At 45.4% G+C, this 23,332-nt stretch overlaps 1 protein-coding gene across 1 annotated transcript in view; it reads right to left on the bottom strand.

Annotated features, from left to right (window-relative positions):
- Nucleotides 1-23,332, bottom strand: part of LOC125427872 (aquaporin-2-like) — a 43,148-nt gene that overhangs the window by 2,466 nt on the left and 17,350 nt on the right. Inside the window, exons 2-3 of the mRNA XM_048487434.1 lie at nt 4,602-4,757; nt 2,012-2,020 (exon numbers count right to left, since the gene is read on the bottom strand). Coding sequence (XP_048343391.1) covers nt 2,012-2,020; nt 4,602-4,757 — 165 coding nt within the window. The remainder of the gene's footprint in view (nt 1-2,011; nt 2,021-4,601; nt 4,758-23,332) is intronic.

Raw genomic sequence — 23,332 nt, 5'->3', positions numbered from 1 at the left:
GCGTCCCACCCCCCTGTCCCATTGGCGTGACGCCACTGCAGAGGGGTGTCCATGCATTTCTTAGATAACACACGAGGAACTGCCCTGCTGATTCCTCTGAGCCTAGCTGCCCTTTTGCCTGCCCTCAATTTCCTGGTTGTCTCCACAACCTCAATTTTGGGAAGTTGCATGCTGTATGAGGGTGGGGGGGGGGGGGGCGGGTCATTGTTCCTGTGATATATCCAAGGTGTGTTTTTTTTAAAAAAAGAAGCCCTAGTAATACCAGCCAAGGAGTGTGCGGAACTGCTCCTGCATGGGCGGAGGAGGGTGGAGAAGAGCAGAAAACCCAAAGCAAATAAAGCAGACCAGTGGTCTACTTCACTTTCCATGTGCATGCAGGAAAAAGGTTGTTTACTTTTGGAAACCATGGGATTATCTGATGTTTGGCGTAGTGAGTTTGGGAGGGGGGTGGAATGTGTGCGCAACTGAGAATCTGACCCGAGGGACAGACCACAAGCACATAAATGGCCTCAAACTTCCATTTCTCCTATACACCATAGAGCCGTGGTGGCAAACCTATGGCACTCCAGATGTTCATTGACTACAATTCCCATCAGCCTCTACCAGTATGGCCAATTGGCCCCCTGCCCCCAACCTTGACCTGCCATTTCCTCTGGAGATCAGTTATAATTCCTGAAGAACTTGAGTCCCCACCTTATTTATTTGTTTGTTTGTTTGTTTAATTCCACTTCTAGACCGCCCTACCCCCGGAGGGCTCAGGGTGGTGTACATTCACATAAAACAATAAATACAATAAAACCACTTAATATAATTTAATTCAGATCAATGTTTTCTATGTTACTATATATTAACATTCCTACCCTATACCCACCCACAGGAGACCAGGATGGTATGAGGATCTGGTGGTCACCCCGGCTGGCCAAAAGCCTGGTGGAACAGATCCATTTTACAGGCCCTGCGGAATCTTCAGATCCCACAGGGCCCTGATCTCCTTAGGGAGCTTGTTCCACCTTGTTGTGGCCAGCCGGATCTGTTTTGGGTCTTGGCACTCATGAGCTTATATGCCATACAGGCCAGAACATTTGCTACTTCTGAGGGGGTTGTTTAATTTATTATTATTTACACTTTTATTATTCCTAATGTTTAGGAAATGTCACCAGCATTGTGAAAAACATATACAAATACATCACAATGCAACAGTAAAAGCATAGCATTTGCACACCAACACCCAAGAAAAAGTTTAAGCAGCACCAACCCCCTACCCCTCACCCTGCACACCCCTAATAGAACTAATAAAGATGTGATGTCTAAATCTACAATCCCAAGAGTACTTGCTGAGGAGTAAGTTCTGTAAAAATCAGTGGTACTTATTGATTGAACATGTAGAGGACCAGGCTGTATGGCTTAAAAATTCTGTTAGTGAGCTTCTTCAGGAAAGAGCAAGACGTTCTCTATTTGTGGCATCACTACTGAGAAGACCCTGCTCTGAAAATTAATCAGCTGAACCTCTGTAACAGAAGATAAATGAAGTTCTTCTTTGGAGCTCCTTTGTTGTGACTCTGCAGCATTTTTAAGTACGTTCTCCATTTTTTTTCCACCAAGGAGTAGAAAACTGTGTTCAGTGAAGTTGCATGCTTGCTGTCCCAGAGCTTTCTGCAGAAGTGATAAGTCACTGTGGTGTAGGGCTTAGAGCAGTGATTCTCAGCCAGGGTTCCGTGGTACCCTGGGGTACCATGAGCACGTCCCAGGGGTACCCTGACAATGCTACCACCTGCCCCCTTCCCACCGGAATCAAATGGATTTTGAAGGGGTGGGGGGAGGGGGGGTTGGAAACCTCATGGGCTTCCTTTAAACAACATTTTAAACAGCATTGTTTGTGGATTGGGGGGATAGATTTAAAGGGAGCTTTCCCTTTAAATCCCCCCAAATCCATGCAGAATGTAGGCAAACAAACAACGCGGCTGTCAATGCTGCTTTCCCACCCCTCCCCTCCCCTCCCCCTGCTTGCCACTCCCCCCACCTACAGGCCAAAAAAGGAAAAAACCCTTTAAAATGCAAAAAAAAATTCAAATGAACCTCAAGGGTACCTTGAGATATGAAGAGCGAGGTCAAGGGTACCGCGACGTTAAAAAGGTTGGGAAACACTGGCTTAGAGCATTGACCTAGGACAGTGGTTCTCAACCTGGGGGTCGGGACCCCTTTGGGGGTCGAATGACCCTTTCACAGGGGTCGCCTAAGACTCTCTGCATCAGTGTTCTCCATCTGTAAAATGGATAAATGTTAGGGTTGGGGGTCACCACAACATGAGGAACTGTATTTAAGGGTCGCGGCATTTGGAAGGTTGAGAACCACTGACCTAGGACATGGCAGATTTAAGTTCAAGTCCCTACTCAGCTAAGGCCGTTTCCGCACGGCCGTCGATGCTTGCTCAAAATTTCCATGCCCGGCAAAAAAAAATTCTGCTCGGCGTGGAGGCGAGGTCGGTCAGCCGCGACGCGTGGCAAGGAAGCCCGGCCTCTGAAGAGGACGGCCGGGCGGGCAGGTGGCTCCGCGATGGAGCCGCCTTCGTGCCCCTTCCACTGTCCGACTCATCGTGTCCCCGTTAGTCAGCCTGCTGGCCGTGAAGCCCATCACACTGCCCCTCCGGTACCTCCAGGGGTGAGGGACTAGCGTCAGGGTGGGGCTCGACGGCAACCAGGTCAACGACGGCTCGAGGCTGTGGTCGAACAGGAAGCTGAAACAGCGATGTTCCCTGGCAGTTGCTGTTAAGCACCCGCTCCGGCGAAGGAACAAGCTGACTATTGCGGGAAAAGCAACCCTTTAAAGGGTTGTTTTTCAGAAGCGACCTGGCGCCGCCCTGGGGAGGGCGGCAGCGACGCTTAGGTCGGGCGCTGCTGCTTAGCAGCAGCAGCCGCCTGTCGCGAATGGCTCCCTGGAGAGGCAGGCGTTTTACCGTTCCCAGGGTGCCATAAAAAAGGCCCGTCTTGAAGGAAACAGCCCTAAGAATATTCATTGCATAGTTTTATGTCCAGTTTACACTTCTTTTTGGACTATCCCTACCTCACCGCAAAGGGAGGCAGACTGGGACTCTTAAAAGGACCCCCTAGAGCGGCCGAGGCTGGAGTGACCTCTGTGAGCATTACGCTAAAGGCAGCCTCTCTGCTGTGCTGGCAGAAGACTGCAGCTTGGCTTCGCTTGCTCCTGGTTGCCAGCAGCCCTCCAAGGCAGTAATCTGCTGGGAACCTGCCCTGGAAGTTAAATGGCCTCTGCACAAATTCACAGGGTTGTTGTGAGGACAAAACAGAGGAGCGGAGAAGCATGCAGACTAGAGTTGCCAGCTTTGGGCTGGGAAATATCTGAGGGGTTTTTTGGGAGGGGGAGGGGGACACTGAGGAGGGGGAGATTTGGGGTGGGACTGCAATGGGGTATCGTGCCATAGAGTTCCACTTCCCAACATGGTCATTTTCTCCGAGTGAATTGATCTCTGTTGCCTAGAGATCAGTTGTAACAGCGAGAGTTCTCCAGTCATCACCTAGAGGTTGGCAACCCCCAAAGCAGACTGTCCTATGTTCCTCAGAGGAGGTAAGGACCAAAAACACGAGGCAGAAAAATGTAACTCGTAGCAGGGCAATTTCTAACACACATGAAGCTGCTTTATACCAATTCAGAACACGAATCTATCAAGGTCGGTATAATCTAGTCTGCCTGGCAACAGCTCTCTGGAGTATCAGGCCTTTCATACTGCGACCACCAAGTCCATTTTAACTATAGATGCTAGGAATTGAACCAAGGACCTTCTGGATGCAAAGCAGGTGTTCAAAGCAGGAGCAGCAGTGGTGTAGGAGGTTAAGAGCTCGTGTATCTAATCTGGAGGAACCGGGTTTGATTCCCAGCTCTACCGCCCACCTTCGAGCTGTGGGAGGCTTATCTGGAGAATTCAGATTAGCCATGTACACCTCCCACACACCGCGCCAAGCTGGGTGACCCTTGGGCTAGTCACAGCCGCTCGGAGCTTCCTCTCAGCCCTGCACCTACCTCACAGGGTGTTCAAGGATTTGCTTGATGGGGAAGGGGGGGGCAAGGGGAGGTTGTAAACCTTTGAGTCTCTCTTGCAGGGAGGGGATATAAATCCAAAACTCCTCCCTGTAGCTTCTTCTACCTGCAGGGTTGTCTACCACAGGGTTAACCCTAACCCTGCCCCTTCACAGGTGTTCACAGGAGCAAACAGATCTGGGTTCTTTTTAAGGAGGAAATTATACTGTTGATTCTTTATCACTGCTGATTCCTATTGGACTGTAGTGATTGATGATTGTTGGCAACCTGTGCCTTTCCACTAACATGCCAGAAGAAACTGAGTCACTGGCCTTAACCATGTGGTTTCTCCACACAAGTCTTACTTGGAAAGGGACTCTTGTACCACTGTGACTCCCATGCCACTAAAGACAAGAGTGGGTTGGTCCTCAGAGAAAATAAAACGTGTCAAGACTCCAGTAACGATTCACGTGATTATCGCTTCAAGTTACTTCAGCACCTTCTGCTAAAAGGAGGCAGGAAAGAACTACAATCAGTCAACCCAGATTCAAACCATGCCAGATTCAAACCATGCCAGTTGTGACTGACAGTCCGATAGGTAATACTGGGGAGCCCATATTATCGGTTCTGCAGCTGTCAGTTGAGGCAAAGACACAGAGAACCAGTATGAAGGTTAGAATGAGCTCCACAGCCACTGCCTGCCCAACTGTTGTGTTGTTTTGTCGCTGAAAGATAAAGAAACCCGTGATGCTCAGATTAGGAGAGGCAGGCTTGGAGACTTGGCATTCACAGAGAAAACATAAAATTACTTTCCACCCACAGAAGCATTTAGTGTACAGAAGGAAAGTAGCCCCGTAGGCTAGATTTCTAGGAATAGGTTACAATTCAACCGTTTGTCAAGTTCACCATAAAACACCCACATAGTCTGATTACTGGCTTGCTGAAGGACTGAGGTAATAATTATGTGTTCGTCTGCTTGGTCATTTCTCAAGCCCTCCCAGGACCAAATGTCTGTGTATCTCAGCAACAAGAGCTGGGTCAGTACCAACAGAGAAATCGAGAGTCTAGGTAATTAACTTGAGCCAGTAGCAGCCAGAGGAGCTCGGCTATTGGTTAATTTCTAAAAAAGAGATATGTTAAACCACTGGCTTGAACCGGAAGCCCCACTGAAGCTAACCTACGGGCCCCATTCCCTTCACCTCAGATGTGAGGCATTGCACCAAGAGATGGCTTGTGCAGAAGAGGAAATTGAATTAATTAATTATTATTATTATATTGTCGAAGGCTTTCACAGCCAGAATCGCACAAGGTGCTGTGGTTTTCGGGTTGTATAGTAGTGTTCTAACACCAATCTCTATTATTATTATATTTATATACCGTCCTCCCCTGAGGGTCTCGGGAGACGTTAACAACAAATTTAAAACATACATTAAAACATAATTATTTTTTATTTACAAGACGCCCTTCCCCATGCGAGCTCAGGGAATCGTACAGCATCAATATTACACTAAAATACAGTAAAATTCCTACTCAACAATACAACAGGGCCAGTAACTCCTAAGGGGATGGTAATCAAAATATAGACTATATTCCCATTAATTTTTTTCATACTAATCCAAGATGAAAAGAAAAGGGGGGAAAGGAAAAGGGGAGGGGAGGGGAGGGGAGAGGAAAGGGAGGCCAAACAGACAGAATACAGGCCCTGTTCTCAACCATAAGTTTGGCAGAACAGCTCTGTCCTGCAGGCCCTGCAGAACTGTGCCAGATCCCACAGGGCCCTGGTCTCATTTGACAGAGCGTTCCCCCGGGTGCATCTCCCCCAGCCCCTGCCACACACTCCTGAGAAAGAAGAACTACCAACCATCCCTCTTCCCTCAGTGGAAGCCATCAAAGGATTCCTAAAAGCAACTAGAAAACACAAGCGGTTTCAGACAGAAAGGCAGGAGGGAAATGAAGAAAGCCGATTTCGTGCGATAATGTCCAACTTAGCAAAGACACCATTGCCTGGCAACTTAAAGTGTGATGAGAGGATCCCAAAATAGCAGCACAGAGAGCCCTTGGGGGTCAGGTTACATGAGCAAATCTCAGCCATATGAGGATCTTCACTATTCAGGGCTTTAAAAACTAATAGGCCTGCCTTAAACTCTATCCTTGGCTGCGCAGGTAGCTAAGGACATAGGATGGGTAATATACAGCAAAGCAATTATGTTGACACATTCTAGACCAGGGGTAGGGAACCTTTAACACCCAAAGAGCCATTTGGACCGGTTTTCCATGGGAAAAGAAAACACTTGGAGCCGCAAATAATTTTTGACATTTAAAATAAAGATAACACGATATATATAGGGTTTTACCTTTTACTCTGCTCATTCTGAGAAGCGCATGGATGCGCTCAGCCCTGCCACCTGCAGGGTAGGCAAGGAGAAACCTCTTGGCTCAAGGGTTCATTCGCCCGGCCACCAGGGAGCCACCGCCCCTGCTCCAGCAGGGGGCGGGCAAGAGGGGAAGCACATGACACGGCCCAGCTGACCCGTGGGCAGTTGAGATCGCGCCACCCTGCTGCCACAGGGTGGGTGAAGGATGAGGTCAAGGCTGGGCTCTCGTGGGAGCCACAGTGCAAGGGCAGAAGAGCCGCATGCGGCTCTCGAGCCGCAGGTTCCCTACCCCTGTTCTAGACAAGCTGCATTGATGCATGGCTAGAAACCCATTGAAGGCTGGAAATGGAAAATAATTTCTAAAAAAAATAGAAAGTAGTTTGAGGGAGGCAGCACTTTCCACAATGTAAACATATAGCTTTTGTCCTACGGTTGTCTCTAGTCAACCAGGTTACGCAGGCTTTTGGAACAATACAAAAACCTGGAGATCTTTTCAACTGTACACTGTGGTGGGACAGATATGCAAGCCATTGACAGCAACTTCTTTTTAAAACTGAATTTACCTGTCTTAAAGAATTACCATCAGGGGCGAATCTAGGCAAACTGGAGCCCAGGGACAAAATCTGAGTTTGGTGCCCCCCAACCCCCACCCCAGGTATGGACGACCACCCTCCCCCACAACAACCAAACAATGCTTTTTTGCACCAGCTCACAGAAACACCCTCCCACCACCATCAAAACATACATGGCTTTCTCCCACCAACTCTACTTTCCTAATTGTGTCCCTCACACACCAACCCCATGGAGGTGGTAGGTTGTTGGCCTCTAAGAGAGCTCCAAATGCCAGTGCAAGTGGGAATTAACTTTTTAAGCATGTAAAATCTCTCACAAGTTTCACTCCCATCATGGAAGGACTACCAAGCAAACATCAGCATCATCTCTCCTATCACCTCCTACCCCCAGCTAGAAACATACATGGCTCCCTCCCCACCACTTTCCTAATTGTGTTCCTCACACACCAACCCCTGTGAGGGTGGGCTGCCGTCTGAGAAACAGCTCCAAGCCAGGGCAAGTGGGAATTAGCACTTTAAGCATGTAAATCTCTGAAGTCATCCCCATCTGAAGGTTTACTCAAACAAGCGTCAACATCAGCTTCAGTTCTGCTGCTGCTTCTGGGCTCCCCTGCTCAGCTTGCCTTTTTCCACTGTGCCTGCAAGGCCTCGGTCTGTGCGGAGAGAAGCGCTTCTGGAGTAATACCACACACTCTAATTTAAAGGCTGAATAAGGCATGCTGGGTTAGGGGAGGGCTTAGGCTCCCAGTCCCTACTCCTGGGGGCTTAGTGGGACTTCCCCACCCCTGGACACTCCAGTGTCGATAAGCCAGGGGACAAGGGTACCCATGTCCCTAGAGCAGGAAACATCCAGTGATTACCATCCAACCTAAGAAAATTGAAGAAAGGTTTGTGGATTCCTGTGACAGACTGGCTGAGCAAAATAAGAATACTTACATAAATTGCAGACAGCTAAAAAAAGCAACTGCTGACCAAAAGATTATTTTATGCAACTAGCTTGATTAAGATTGATATTCTTCTCAGCACCCTCCCACAATAACCTGAACAACCGTGAACCAGATGGCTATAGGCTGGGACCTTGAGTGATGTTGCATTTTGCCTACCTTGGCAATGATGACTAGTCATCCATCAACAGGGACAATCTTTGATCTTGCAGGTATGACTCAAATTGAAGACAGGCAATTCCAGCTACCCCACCCTCTGTAACAGCAGCCCATAATCCATTGTAGCATATGCTGCTACAATGTTCCAACATAACCAGGACGACCACTTCTCTGTCCCAGGGCTGAAATCATCACCAAACCATTTATGACCTACCACCTTTACCTCCATAAAGAAGGCCAACCCAGAGCACAGTTTCCCCAATATTTACAACCGGGTCTGTAAGGCTTTACCACCACAGTCTTATCAATGAGCTTTTCCACAAACGGAAATGGGATTAAGGAATGATTGGCAATAACTGCCCTATCAAGGCCAATGAAGATGGACATAAGAACATAAGAAAGAGCCTGCTGGATCAGACCAGTGTCCATCTAGTCCAGCTCTCTGCTACTCGCAGTGGCCCACCAGATGCCTTTGGGAGCTCACGTGCAGGATGTGAAAGCAATGGCCTTCTGCTGCTGCTGCTCCCGAGCACCCGGTCTGCTAAGGCATTTGCAATCTCAGATCAAGGAGGATCAAGATTGGTAGCCATAGATAGACTTCTCCTCCATAAATCTGTCCAAGCCCCTTTTAAAGCTATCCAGGTTAGTGGCCATCACCACCTCCTGTGGCAGCATATTCCAAACACCAATCACGCGTTGTGTGAAGAAATCTGGACATAACCAGATTCCACATTAGCCAGCATGCCCTTTAAGAAGACATTGCTAGCTCTTTCTAGCAAAGCCCCACCATCCTGATGGCTACCTTCTGTGACCAAGATGGACACAGATCAAAACTAAACATGGTTCAGTGAACTGAATTGCACGGATTTTCTCTTTGGCATTTGTTGCCCTTTCAGATAAAGATTTTCTCCAGTGCTTGGATAGCTTATGGGCATGTCGGTATGTGTTTGCAAGCCGGACGTGAACTGTGCCAGTCCCAAGGCTAATTCTTGCTAGTACTAACAACAGCAGCTTGGGAAATAATAGAATTGCCATTCAAAACCAGTGATGACAGCTGCAAGTCCCATAAGAACAAGTTTCAGTTCTGGAGATGACACACGGCATCTGGGAGTTCTATATTCACCTTCACAAACCGTTCCTACTCTAGTTCTATGGTCCACTTCCCTTCCCTTCCAGATGCTATAAGGAGCAAGATTCTATGCATGCTGCACAGCAAATTAGCAAGGTAGTAGAGTAGTTGGGGAGGAACAGATGGAGAAAAGCTGACACTGTCTCGTCTCCAGCTCCACTGGAAAAGTTGGCCAGACTGCAACCCCATAACCCAGTTAGTTGCTATGACTTTCTATTTTGTTTCTAGGTTCAGAGCTATCATTGCTGGGTACCCTGATGTTTGGGCACACCCTGGGACAGAGGTGGATATTTGGGCACACCCTGTGTCAATCAAAATAATATACCCCTTTGAAGACCCTTTGTTCTTTGTATTTAAAAAAACCCCACCGATGCCAGTATGGCAACCTTTTCACAGCATTCAGCTGAAAAGACTATACATAGCTCAATGAGACTCACCAGGCAGCACATAACCCAAGCAGAGGTGTAGCTCCAAGGGGGTGTGTGTGTGATGCACCAGGCCAGAGGCGTAGCTAGGGAAAATTGAGCCTGGTGCAAAATCTGAGTTTTGCGGGGGGGGGGGATGTTTGTGTTTTTTCAGGTTTTTCAGCTTTTGTTCCTACAGGGGGTGCAGTCTTTAGACAAGCAGCACCAAAATTTTAGGGTGTCTTTAGGAGACTTTCCTAATGATAGCACCCAAATTTGGAGAAGTTTGGTTCAGGGGGTCCAAAGTTATGGACAATCAAAGCTGTAGCTTTGTTATGGACAAAGTTATGGACAATCAAAGCTGTTGCATCTCCTATTAGCTCTCTTTGGAACAATTGGGGATGGGGCACCCCCGCACAGGTGGCGGACCCTCTGAATTAAACCTCACTGCTTGGGTGATATCATCAGGAGAATCTCCGAAAATCTCTGAGAGTATGTTGGTGCGCTGCTTCAACCACAAGCCGCCACCACGGAATCAAAAAACTGAAAAAAGCACTAAAAATACAAAAAAACACAAACCTGAACACTGCCCCAGGCACACCTAGGTGCAGTAGTCACTCTTCCCCTTGTATCTACTCTTGCTTGGTGCCTGTGAGATGTGCTTAGGACATTCCAGGGCGTGGCAGCAGAAGTGGCCCGAGGGGCAGAGAGCGGCTTTCCTGCTGCTACGTCTCTGAACCCAAGACGGTTGCACTCTATTCCTTTGAACATCACCTTGGCTGCATATAAGAACAGTCCTAGACTTTGCTCACAGCCCTTCTGGACACCCACAAAATTCTCCAGAGTACTTGAAAATCCAGCCTTTTAGCACATTGTTGCTGGGGATAAGTCACCACTTGCACTCTAGGGACAATGAGTATTATTAAGTGTGGGGAAAGTTATGTGGATGCTGTAGTGATGACAACTAAATCCAATACACTAATAGAACAAGTTGAAAAATAGGTTCTTTCAAGCTACTAGGATCAATAGGAAGAAGACAAAAGCAAATGTTGATGTTTCTGTGGACAGAAAAGAGGAGGGATGACTAACTGGTTGTGATGTGGCATCAAATTGGAGTAAAATATTTGGAAATAAACCTAAAAGGCCAAAATGGCCACATTACTTAATGACAATTACACAAGTAACATGGATGAAAATTCAAGAGATATACATACCGTGTTTCCCGAAATAAGACAGTGTCTTATATTAATTTTTGCTCCCAAGATCGCTATGTCTTATTTTCAGGGGATGTCTTATTTTCAGCTCCACAGCTGCATGCTCTGGTGTTCTGTTAGACGCTGAAACAAAACTTTGCTACATCTTACTTTTCGAGGAGGATGTTTATATTTAACACTTCAAACAAAACCTCTACATGTCTTATTTTCAGAGGATGTCTTATTTCAGGGAAACAGGGTAGATGGATAGAATTCAAACTTTCATGGCTAGAAAAGAATATCCACTTTCAGAGGGATATTCTACCAAAAGCTGAACTTTTATTTCTGATGTTTACTTATTTATATACAAAGGGAAAAAAAATGAAAAAATGGCAAAAAGAGATAAATAATCCTGGAAAAAACACCCAAGAATTAGATTTAAAAGTTGTACAAGATGAGAGAAGGTTTGTAGTAGTCAATATTAGAATTATATTAAGCAGCTGGTTTAGCTTGGATTTACCAGACTGGATCATAATAAAATTAGAAACCGTAGGTCTTGGAGACAGCGAGCCTACATAATAATTAGTTTAGAAAAAAACAGCTAAGAGAAGAAATAAGGAATTAAAAGGACAATCACATAATAAGAGATGGACTTTTTTTTAAGAGTGGGACCACAAAAAGAGAGAATTATTCACAGTGAATGCTCCATTAATGTCACCAGGGCAGACGAGAGCTACACCCAGGAAATCGTGCACCCTGCGCCTGTGCCACACCCCTGTCCAGCTTCAGAATGCCCCCCCTCACAGCCCCCACATTTACTTACTTGCCTTTCAGTGCGTCAGCCTTATTTTCACCACTGAATGTCACTCATTAAAGCATATTGCCAGGCAGATGTGATGAAAGACAAGACTTCATAACATATCAGGCGATCAAGGAAAATCAAATTTTCATTCATTCATTTCATTTATTGAACTTGTACCCGCTCTCCCCCTTGGGCTCATTTTGGCAAGTGTCTGATGAAGGTAAAAAAAATCCAATGGCTATTTTATTTTCAGTTAGTTTCAAGATTAAGAAGGAAATCCATTTAAAGAGTGAAGAAAGCTAAGAGGACTGAAAAGAATTTGAAAAGAAATTTCTCAGCATAATCAACATTACTACAATCCTACTGAAACAATATATAGAGACAGAACAAAACTAAAAACATGTATGATTGATTGGATGCCAAACATTTGAGGAAGAGATGCCCTTCAACAATGGAAATCTTTCTGGACAAAAGAACAAAATTAACAGCTTGTCAAATATTGAGAGAAAACTGGTACAAGATGTTCTGCCTTTAGTATATCACTTCAAAGATACCAAGAGATGAATAAAGGGAACTATATTGGGAGCTGGAATTGAAAGGTGATGGGATCCTTCTATCATGTGTGATGGATGTGTAGGAAAGTGAAAAAATATTGAAATAAGATACATACAAGTTACAAAAAAAACCCAAATTTGCTGCTCAGGACTAAGGGCACTTTAAGCGCATGCAGAATAATGCACTTTCAATCCACTCACAATTGTTTGGAGTGGATTTTTGCTCTTTAACACAGTAAAATCCAGCTGCAAGGGAGTACATTGAAAATGGATTGAAGGTGCAGTATTCTACATATAGCTCTTCCTACACTAATAACACAGGCATATTACGAGGAAAATATTTCAAGAAGCTCTGAAGAACTGTTTTGATATTTGACAACTGCAGCAAGCTGGCTCTGTAACAAAATGGAAGATGGAACAGCTTAGACAATGGGGAAAACAAATCAAAGGGAATAAGCAACAATGGCAAAACTAAGGCTTGGTCAACAAAAAACCTATTCAAATTTCAAGAGACAATGGACAGTGGACTTCAATATTTATTATGGCGAGAGGTTTTCATGGCGGAATCACTGGGGTGTTGTGGTTTCGGGCTGTATGGCGTGTTCTTAGCTTATTCTCTCCTGATGTTTTGTCTGCATCTGTGGCTAGCATCTTTGGAGGATCTCTGAAGATGCTAGCCACAGATGCAGGCGAAAGGAGAGAATGCTGCTAGAACATGGCCATACAGCCCAAAACCACACACTTTAACTTCTAATATTATTTTAGATGTAAAGAAGCAATGAGATACAGTTGTAAAAGAAACAGCTAGGTATACTGTGGAAATGTTGCCCGATACAGAAGAACTGTTAATATATATGCATGTGGTACTTGTTTGATGAATGCAGCTGGGGATTGAAGAAATTTATATTTTGAAGGGTTTCATAAACTATATAAAAAAAATTAGAAATAACAATGAGGGATGACTGTACACCAGATAGTATCTTTGGCTGATCAACTTTACCCCCATAGAATACCACTGGGTATTTTAACTTTGTTGGTTCTCTCTTTACATTTAGAATTGTACTCAGCAAAGTTTCATTTCTTTGTATCAGTTTGTTTCTTTCTGGTTGTTTTAACAGCTTTACTATATTATTATAGAAAAAAATATTTATGAATTGGAGGAAAGTTGGACACAAGATTTTTAAATAATCCATAATGCTCTTCTAGCCAGTTGAGAACCTTAACATATTCTACAGATAGATTTATGCGGCTGCAGTCCTATGCACATACTTACCTGGGACTAAAACATCTTGAATCTGAAGCCACACCTTCTGAGTAACAGAAGTCCCTTTCTCGATATCACAGTCAAGACAACAGGAATCCTCTCGTCCATGGCACTTACCCCATTGACTGCCAGGCCTCCCTCGGATCTCTGATGGAGTGAGCTGGTGTATCATTCCTGCTCCTGCTAGCAGCTCCCACCATCTGAGCTATAATATAAGCTGCAGCTTGCTGCACTAAATCTTTGTGCTACCAGGAGACCCACAGTTACTGCTGGGTTGATGTGTGCCCCACTGACATAGCCTACAGACTGGATTAGATGGCTATAGTCAAACCAAATGCCAGTGAAATCTGAAGGACTCCAGGGACTGCTGAGGCCAATTTAAAAGCAGACCCTATGCCTATCAGGACCAAATATCATGGTAGCCGAAACTCTGCAGCAATACCTCTGAAAAGGCCAGAATGAGCTTAGTTTGCCATGGTGCAAGAGAGAGGCAGTGTAGACAATGTACCACACCCTAAAGGGCTCTTCACTGTTGCTTGTTTCTTGGCTTCGCTCTCTCCCCACTCACTGGGAGGATGGATACATATATTTATAGGACGCGATAGGCATGGTGTACCCATTGGGCAAAGGTGGGCAACTGCCAGGGCATCTGCCAATGGGGGGGTAGTGCAGAGTTAGTTTTGGGTATTTTTGGTGGTTTCCATTTTGGCATTCCAGGGGGCGCAGTTTTGGGCTAGCAGCACCAAATTGTCAGCAGTATTATAATCAAGGAGACTGTCCTTATGATACCCCCCAAGTTTGCAGTTGGTTTAGGGGTCCAAAATTATTGAACCCTCAAAGGTAGCCCCATCTCCTTAGCAAGAATGGGGGGATGGGGCACCCCTTTGAGGTCAGCTTTGGACCCTCTAAACTGGTGAGTGAGTGAACCTTTGGCACTCCAGATGTTATGGACTACAATTCCCATCAGCCCTTTCCATGGGAGCTAATAGGAGAGGGGTCTACAGTTTTGGGGTCCATAACTTTGACTAGACCAACTACTACACCAAACTTGGGGGGGGGGGTCCCATGGACAGTTACCAGATGATTACCCTGAAAGTTTGGTGCCAATACATCCAAGATGCACCTTCAGGAACATCCTAGAAATTTGCTTAAGAATCTTTTGTTTCTGCATTGGAGTTTTTTCTGCATTGCTGTCAATGGGGTTTGCAAGCTAGGGAAGCACATTTCTGAGAAGGCACAGTCTCAAAACTTTCAGGGTCTCATCGGGAGACTGCCCTGATGATACACCCAGGTTTGGTGCAGTTTGGTTCAGGGGGGGCAAAGTTATGGACCCTCAAAGAGCTATAGCCCCCATCTCCTATTAGCTCCCCATTTGGAAACAATGGGATGGGGAGCATCCAGGAGTCATAACTTTGGACTCCCTTGAACTAGAACTCTCCACAACACCTGGGGAGTAGCATGAGACAGTCTCCTGATGACTCCTACCAGAGTAATGGTGCCTGATATGTCTAAAATGCACCCCTACAGGCACCTGTGTCCTGGCAAAAAAAAATTGGTTGTGGTGGGTGGCTGCCCAGGGGTGGGGGGAATGAGCATCCAACTCAGGTTTGCCCAGAGCTACAGTTTGCCTCGTTATACCCCTGCGTTTGGGAAAGAATGTGAAATGGGCTGGGACTGGGAGTTGAGGCTCCTTGGAAAGCATCTATTGCCTACCTCTAGAGAAATCCTTATTAGTAATACTCAGCTCTACAATTTCCTCCATTCATGATTCTGACCCTAACTTGGCTTTTGGTTGAATCCCTGAATGTTCCAAAACACCAACTAGGCATGTGCATTCCTGCTCAACATCAGGATGAGGATCATCTCCGCTGGAGTCCTGCAGAAATTTCAAGTTCATGACCCATCAAGCCCAGTAAAGAGTGATGTGCAAAAGCTTGCTTGGGATTCAATCAACTTCTGCTAGGACTCCACTGATAACAGGTTATCCAAGCAGCTAGTAGGATACAGTTTACTTAGCTGATGTGGCTACATTTATTTTGGTGGGTGTGGAGAAGTGGCTCCCTTCCCCAATCCCTTTTCTTTCTTTCCTCCACCTCCTCCCCTCAGGCATCATAGATTTGGAGGGACTTTAGAGATTCAGATGAACCATCATGGAAATGTTACTGTTACCAACAGGAAGGAAATAGGAAAAATATTTTTCCTGAGCCTGCCACTAAAGATTACACTGGCTAAGGATCAGAGCAAAGAGACCAGTGTTGTCCAAAGCCCCACAAGTCCTGGAAAGAACATGTATGTCTAAAATGTACTGATATTTCCACATGGTTTCCTTCTTGCCTTTTCCCTTTTAAGGTTTAATGTAAGCCCCTCAGTGTTGGGTTATTATTTTTTTGCCAAATGTTTGGGATTATACTTTAGCTAGGTTCTCCAGTTGCTTTAAGGTTTTGTTGCACAATTTAGGATTCTCTTGCTTATATGTTTTATATGGGCTTGTACTGTATTGGAGGTTCTTTGTTATGGGTTAAGGGGATTCTATAGAGAGTTACTTTAAGTGATAGACAAGAAGAAATGGATTAGAAATATTCTTCTTACTTTATTGTATTAATGAGAAGAAGCCTCTTAGGATTTTATTAGTTTTATTTTTTAGCTAAGGTAACAAAGTGGGTCAGAAAATGCAAAGTGGGACAACTCCTTCTTACAATCCTGATAAGTTTGTCAACCTCAACAAAGACCTTTTGGACTTACAAGGAGTGCCTTGGCTGTTTCAAGGACATCACCCTACTTCCATTGGACTATTTGAATTTTCACTTCTAGGATCTCCAAGGCCCATTGGACTATTGAAGTATCCCACTTCTAAGATCTCAAGACCCATTGGACTATTGAAGTTTCCACTTCTAGGATCTCTCAAGATTCATTGGCAGCCTTTCTTCTGGGACTTATCCCATCAGCAAAAACAAAGACTGTCTTCCTCCTCTTTGTTTTAAATTGTCACTGCATTATGTGGCAGGGGGACTGCCCCCCTTCCTCCTCTGATTGGGTGAAAACTGTATAAAAGGGCTGTGTTTCACGTTCTGTACTGCTGGGCAGTCTGGCCTGGAAGAGCTTGAAATCACAATAAAGAACCTCTGCTCTGAAGGCAGCCTGCCTCTGCATCCACTCACTGCTGCCAAAGCTGAGATCACTCTAAGAAATCACTATAAGCTCAGTGCTGATAAAGCTGAAATCACTCTGAAATCACTTTCTAGTTACCCTGGCTGTGGGTAGCATTACCTCACCCTAGGGAAATGATATCTTGACCCAGCCTGACCAGGTCAAGGGAGGTGGTCTGGGATCTGATAAATTGCTGAGAGTGGAGGTGCAAGCTCTCTTCTCTCACTCCTTCTGCTGAGGGGAACAGACCTCTTGCCTGGGCTGTAGAAGGGCAGCCATTTTTTGGACCATGTGCTCAGTCAATTAATTTGAACTCTTTGAGAATTGCTACCTTCTAAGTTTTACATGCCTCCCCTACACTGGCGGACTTGCCTAGGACAAGGGGTACCCTTGTCCCAGTATCAATGTAATCACGTGGGGAGGCGCCAAAACATCCCCTCACATGAACTGATTTGGAAGCCCAAGCAAGCCGGCATTCAGAGGCGGCTGCTGGAAAAAAAATTAAGGAAATGACATAGCCCGCCCACTCACTCTGGTGTAGCCCTGAGTGTCAGAGGCGAGGAGAAATACCATTATTGCCTCAGGAGGGAGGGACTGGAGAGCTCAACCTCCCCCCTCCCTCTCGCCCAGAGTGCAGTGCCTTATTCTCCAGTAAGTCCTTGATGGCATCTCAAGCCTTCTCTGACAGGTGAGCCAGCCAACACAGGAAGAGATCCATAGGCTGGCTAGGAGTGTCTGCCCACAAGGTGTTTGTTGTGGGGAGAGGAAGGAGGAAGCGTTTGTGAGAACTGTTTGGAGCTCCCTTAAAAGGTAATGTACAAATCAAACTGCACTTCCTATCCATAAAATCTTGTTTACCCAATTGTGTGAATGGCCTTGATTGGGTGTGTGTGGAAGTGACCTGGCCTGCTTTTTTGCTGTGGGGCTGGATGTAATCTGCAGAGCTGAGTTTGATTCCCACTTTCTCTGCCCCACAAGGTGTTTTACTTGTGGGAGGAAAGGAGGGAAGTGTTTGTTAGCTGTTTGGAGCTCCTTATAGGCAATGTATGAATCCAAACTGTTCTTCTATTCCTAAAATTTTGTTTGCAATTGTGAATAGCCTTAATATTATTAGGATGGGCCTGGCTTCTTAACTTTGCTGTGGGGCTGGGCTGTAATCTGCAGAGCTGAGTTTGATACCCCACTTTCTCTGCCCACAAGGTGCTTGCTGTGAGGAGAGGGAAAGGGGAGGGGTGTTTGTTAGCTGTTTGGAGACTCCTTATAGGCAATGTATGAATTGGAAACTGTTCTTCTATTCTTAAAATTTTGTTTGCAATTGTGAATAGCCTTAATATTAGGGGATGGGTAGCTTCTTAACTTTTGCACTGTGGGGCTGGGCTGTAATCTGCAGAGTGAGTTTGATGCCACTTTCTCTGCCCACAAGGTGTTTGCTGTGGGGAAGGGGAGTGTTTGTTAGCTGTTTGGAGACTCCCTTGTAGGCAATGTATGAATCAAATTGTTCTTCTATTCCTAAAATCTTGTTTGCAATTGTGAATAGCCTTATGTAGGGGTGTGTGTGGGCCTGGCTTCTTAACTTTTGCTGTGGGGCAGGCTTGTAATCTGCAGAGTGAGTTTGATGCCCCACTCTGTCACCACCCACCACCTGCTACCACAAGGGCAGGAAAGGAGAGGAAGAAGTGGGGAGAGGGAAAGGAAGGCATTTGTTAGCTTGCAAACTCCTTTCCTTCCTTTCTCCTAACAGACACCTTAAAGAGTAGGTGTGTGAGAGAGTTCAAAGAGAATAGTTCAAGGGTCACCAATCAGGCTTCATGTGTAGGAGGAAAACAAATCCAGTTCATCAGATAAGGTCCACCACTCATGTGGAGGTAAAGTCAAGCCCAGTTTTCCATATTAGATGTCACCAGGCTGAAAAGACACATTCATTCATCTTTGCAGTACACTTAGCACTAAATTACCTATAACATCAATTATGAGGGTCTCTTATGATTCTTTTGGATGTTGTTTTAGACAGATTGTTGCCACACGGGTGATTTAGGAGCAGGTCCTCTCCAGAGCAGTGGCTGGTTGCTTGCTTAATTTGGAGGGACAGGTTGGTCAATAAAAACAAAATAAAACTTTGATAGAAAGTCAATTTGTAGTGCAAAAAAAAATATTTGTAGGGGAATTGGTCAAATATCCATTTGTTTTCCCCCCCCTTCCTCAGCTACTTTGGCTTTTGACAAAAGCATGGGAGTTCGATCTTCTACATCATGGTGGTGGAGCCACTCTTTCCTGGCATTTGGGGACTGTCTGTGAATTGCAGTGGACATTTGTTAGTGAGACCATAGGTGTGCAGCAGGTCCTGTTTGTGCCTTAGAGTGAAAACTCAGAACACACTGGCAGAAAATGATACCCAGGAGCAAGACAGAGTTTTCCACCCCCTACCCCACCTGCCCCATGCCCAGCCAGCACTGAGGGGCAGAACCCATAGTTTTCCACCCCCATCAAATTACTTATGGTTTCCCTGCATCCCGGCTGGGGGGGGGGAGCCATCCATGTGCCTCAGAAGCCATGGCTCCCCACTCCAGACTCTGGGGGCTTTGGGAGGCTGCTTCTGAGATCAATGCTTAACTCAGAGGCCCTGCATCTTTGCTGAGCCGTCTCTACCTGGGCATGTCATTGGGAGTTTGCAGGGAATGATAAACACTGTTTCTAAAAATACCCACCCACCCCTTCTACTACAGGTTTGTCTGGTAACAAGAACCTGGAACCTTGACACTTGTTTCCAAAATGGTAGAGTATAGGTAGAGGCACTACTGCAAGGTGGCAGGTTACCCCATCAGATCCACAAGAGATAAATGGGGGAGAGCCTGCTATCCAAGGTACTTCCAGCCAACTCACAGTTGTCTCTCTGATTTTCTTTCTTTGTTCAAACTGCCTTTGGAAGGTTCCAACTTCTGATAGAGTGATTTGTGAGATTTACATGCTTAAAGTTAATTCCACTTGCACTGTGGAGCTGTTTCTGGGAGCTAACAACCTACCTCATAGAGGGTTGGTGTAGGGACAAAAGAATTAGGAAAGGAGTTGGTGGGAGAGCCATGTATGTTTGCTGGTGGTGGGAGGTGTTTTGTGAGCCTGGTACAAAAATCATTGTTTAGTGGGTTGTGGGGAGGGAGGTGAGTGCGTTATTACCCGGGGGGGCACAAACTCAGATGTTGTCCCAGACTCCAGTTTGCCCTGGAGTTAAGCCTCTGCTCCCCTATGTTCAACAACTCTAGCTAGGGTATGTTAAAGAGGCAGGGGCAGGGGAGTTAGCGTTTACTACCTCCTTTGCTTTGGAAACCCTTGCTCAATCTGGTGCTCTGCTAAAGATAATTGTGACTTTTATTTTTTGTAAATACTTTTAAAACCTTAGATGTGGAGAACAGTTCTCTGAACCACGAGATGCCCACTGTACTTGACTGCGCTGTATAAACAGGAGAGGAAGGCTGAGCAGCTTTCTTCAAGGACACCAATCTACCTATGGTGAGCCCAGGAGAGGAACCAAGAAACTGAGGCAGAGCCTCACAGTTGGAAAAAGAAGCTGGGAATCCTGATCTTCCCCAGCAGGCAATCCTCAAATGATCAGGTGGTGGCAGTGGTTTTGCAGAGTTAGTCTTCCCAGGAAAGTTGGCAGCTGGGAGGTGCAGAGAGGCCGAATAGGGCCTGCCAGGCAAAACAAGCCTGTTTCAACACAGGCTGGAGTTCAAGTTGGGCAGGCTTGATGTAACAAAGGCAAGAACACACAAACCAGTTGGAGTGGCTTGTTGACGGGACATGACCATGAAACAGGCATTTGAATATGTATGATGCTACTTTATCCTGGAGTCAGGCGTTTGGTAGTACAGTGATGTCTCCTCTGGCAGTGGTGACTCTGGTATTCAGAGAGGAGGCTTCCCTCAATGTCTGTAATGCCAAAGTGAACCTGTGATCTTCTGAATGTGGAGTAAATGTTCTAGCACTGATGGCCCTACTCTCGTCACCATAAGCAGGCGTTTAGGGTTCACCTAAGAGGTGTAAATCCAACCATGCATGCCTGAAAAGCACACAGAGCTTCCCCATGTTCATCTCCATTCCTGGAGTCCTGTATGGGACAAGAAGATAGAAGTTAGAGGTACAAGGGGATGAAATCAAGTCCCTTTCCTCAACCAGAACTGAGCCTGCAGAGTGCAAGGAAGAATGATTTCACACACTTTCATTTCTTCAGTCACCCAAGGCTATTCTGTGTAGGCACCAAGACCCTAGGAAGATCATTTGGAAGTGAAGTGTCCTCAGCAGTTCCATGTTCAGTATACAGAATGGCTCGTCAATGACAGGACCTCCTAACAACCTCATTGAAATTATAGGAGGCTACAAAGCTACACAGCACTGTACAAAGCTACAAAACAGTGGTAACTAGGCAAACTGGAGACCCTAGGCAAGAGCCTGGAACGTGCCCTGACCCATGCCTGGTGCAATGCTCACCCTCTTACCCCTTGTAGCTATGCCCAGTGGTATCTAAACAAACTGGGTTTGGCCCCCATGGGCATGCCATTTCCCCCACCGTGACCAAGCAATGAGTTTTTTTACACCAGGTTGTTTCAAAGTCACCATCATTATAGAGACATGCTAACTCTGGAAATCTGAACACAGCAACAGGTCATGCCGCTTTAGAAGAAACAATTTTTTGAAAACATTTTCCAAAATGCTTTCCAAAATGTTTATTCTACTATGAAAACATTTATGGTGTTGTATCCAGTCCCCAATTGGAAGTGGCATCACTTTCAATGTTATTTAAACTAGGAACCAGATTCTCCCTTTAAGGTGGATTTAAAGGAGAATCTGGGCTCCCCTAGATAGTGATGCTGAATCCACCCATAAAACAGCATAATTTTTCAATGATCATTTAAACTAGGGAGCTGAGTTCTCCTTTTAAATCCACCGCAAAGGGGAGAATCTGAGGTCCACAGTTTAAGCACAACACATTGAAAAGTGATGTTGTTTTGGGGTAGATTCTCCACCCTGAAACAGTATCACTTTCAATGTTTAAACTGGGGACATCAGATTCTCCCTTTAAATCCATGCGGGGAATTTAAAAGGAAAATCTGGGGGAAATTTGGGGGTGCACTGCTGTCAGAGGTGCAATTGTTAAGCTACTTACGGCACCAAACTTTCAGGTATCTTTTAGGAGACTCTTTAGCCAATGATACCACCCAGCTTGGTGAAGTTTGGTTCAGAGGGTCCAAAGTTATCAACCTTCAGGTGTAGCCCCATCTCCTATTAGCTCCCGGCCCCAGAGCAATGGGGGGATGGGACACCCAACTTGGGAGTCCATCACTTTAGGACTCCCTAATGACCTCACCAAACCTGGGTGATAGCATCAGGAGAAGTCTCATGGAAACATCCCTGAAATTTGGTGCCTGGTATAAAAGCCTAAGCCCTACAAGAATTAAAAATGGAAAACCAGCTAAAATCACCAAAACACACAAAGCAGACCCTGCATTTTGGCCACAACAGGGGGGAGGGCACCCTAGACCAACTACCCACTTTGCCCAATAGGCATTAAGCCCTGCCTACAAGAAAGCTTGTGAAGATAATGCTCTGCAACCAGAGCAGTTGACTTAGATCTACCATCTTTATTGTGAGTTCCATTACAGGCCGTATGCAGTGCAATCTTATGTATACTTACTAGGAAGTAGCTCTTTTGGAGTTTCATCAGACTCAGTCAGGAATGCATGTGACATTTACATTTACATTTTGTTGTATTAGGTCAGGTACATTTTTTAAAGGATCCTAAGCTTATTCATGTAATTGGGAAGGGGCCAGTTTCCCACAGATTTAGAAATGGAGATGGAATGAAGCATCTAACACGTCGAGGTCACATTCTGGCCAACAGCACTGTTGGCTGTCAGGGAACAATTTTTGAATTTTAAAATTAAAGTAGTTAAGCCTTGAAGTGCACTTGATCTATGCGGGTTTACATATGTTTTAGTGGGCTTAAGTTGGATTACACCCAGAAGCACTTTTTTAAGTGGCATGATTGATGATGGATTTAAGCACATGCTTCTAGGCACATTCTCCCAAGTGAAATAAAATGGGCATTAGAAGTTTTAACCGTGGATTAGATTGCTGCTGTGAATGAGATCAGTGGCGAAAAGTCAACATGGGGGGAGTCCCTGAATTTAGTGATTTTTTTTAATAATGATTTTTTTAAAGGGTCCTATTAAGTAGCACTGTGTGCTTTTGATTTATGAAAAGCGAGTTAGAGTCAAAAAAGTGAAGAGGAAGTTCCCTCTTGCCAGAAATATCTCAATACCTGCCTCTTTGGTGTATAATCCTGTATGGTCCCGGCTCAGGGACTCTCTGAGCATGTAGTCAGTGTTGTTCCTGGTGTCAGAAACAAAATTTATTGAGGGAGAGACACAAAACTAAGGTGATCTTGACCTCCTTGAAGTTGAACCGGCAGGCAGAAATTGGAGATGCTGGAGGTGGCAAGAATCAGTCATTGGAGTAATAGCCATGGTTGTTAGCCTGCCAAAACCTACAGTGCCCCACTTCTCTGAAAAGGTGGTGCGAGATGTTCCAAAGGGCTAGATGAGGACTAAATGGGAACACTGGAAGCTTATGGTGGTCTTCACTTGGTGTTTTGCTTCATTTATAAACAAACTTTTAACAACGAGTGAATATGCAGAAGCACTTATACAGTGATAAGGCAAAGAAGACATTTAAATATGTTTTATTGCACTCTGAACCATAACTC

This window comes from Sphaerodactylus townsendi, linkage group LG03 (assembly GCF_021028975.2).
Source record: "Sphaerodactylus townsendi isolate TG3544 linkage group LG03, MPM_Stown_v2.3, whole genome shotgun sequence".
In the NCBI taxonomy this organism is placed as follows: Eukaryota; Metazoa; Chordata; class Lepidosauria; order Squamata; family Sphaerodactylidae; genus Sphaerodactylus; species Sphaerodactylus townsendi.
Note: the sequence above shows the minus strand (reverse complement) of the source record. Positions and strands in the feature narration are given on the sequence as shown.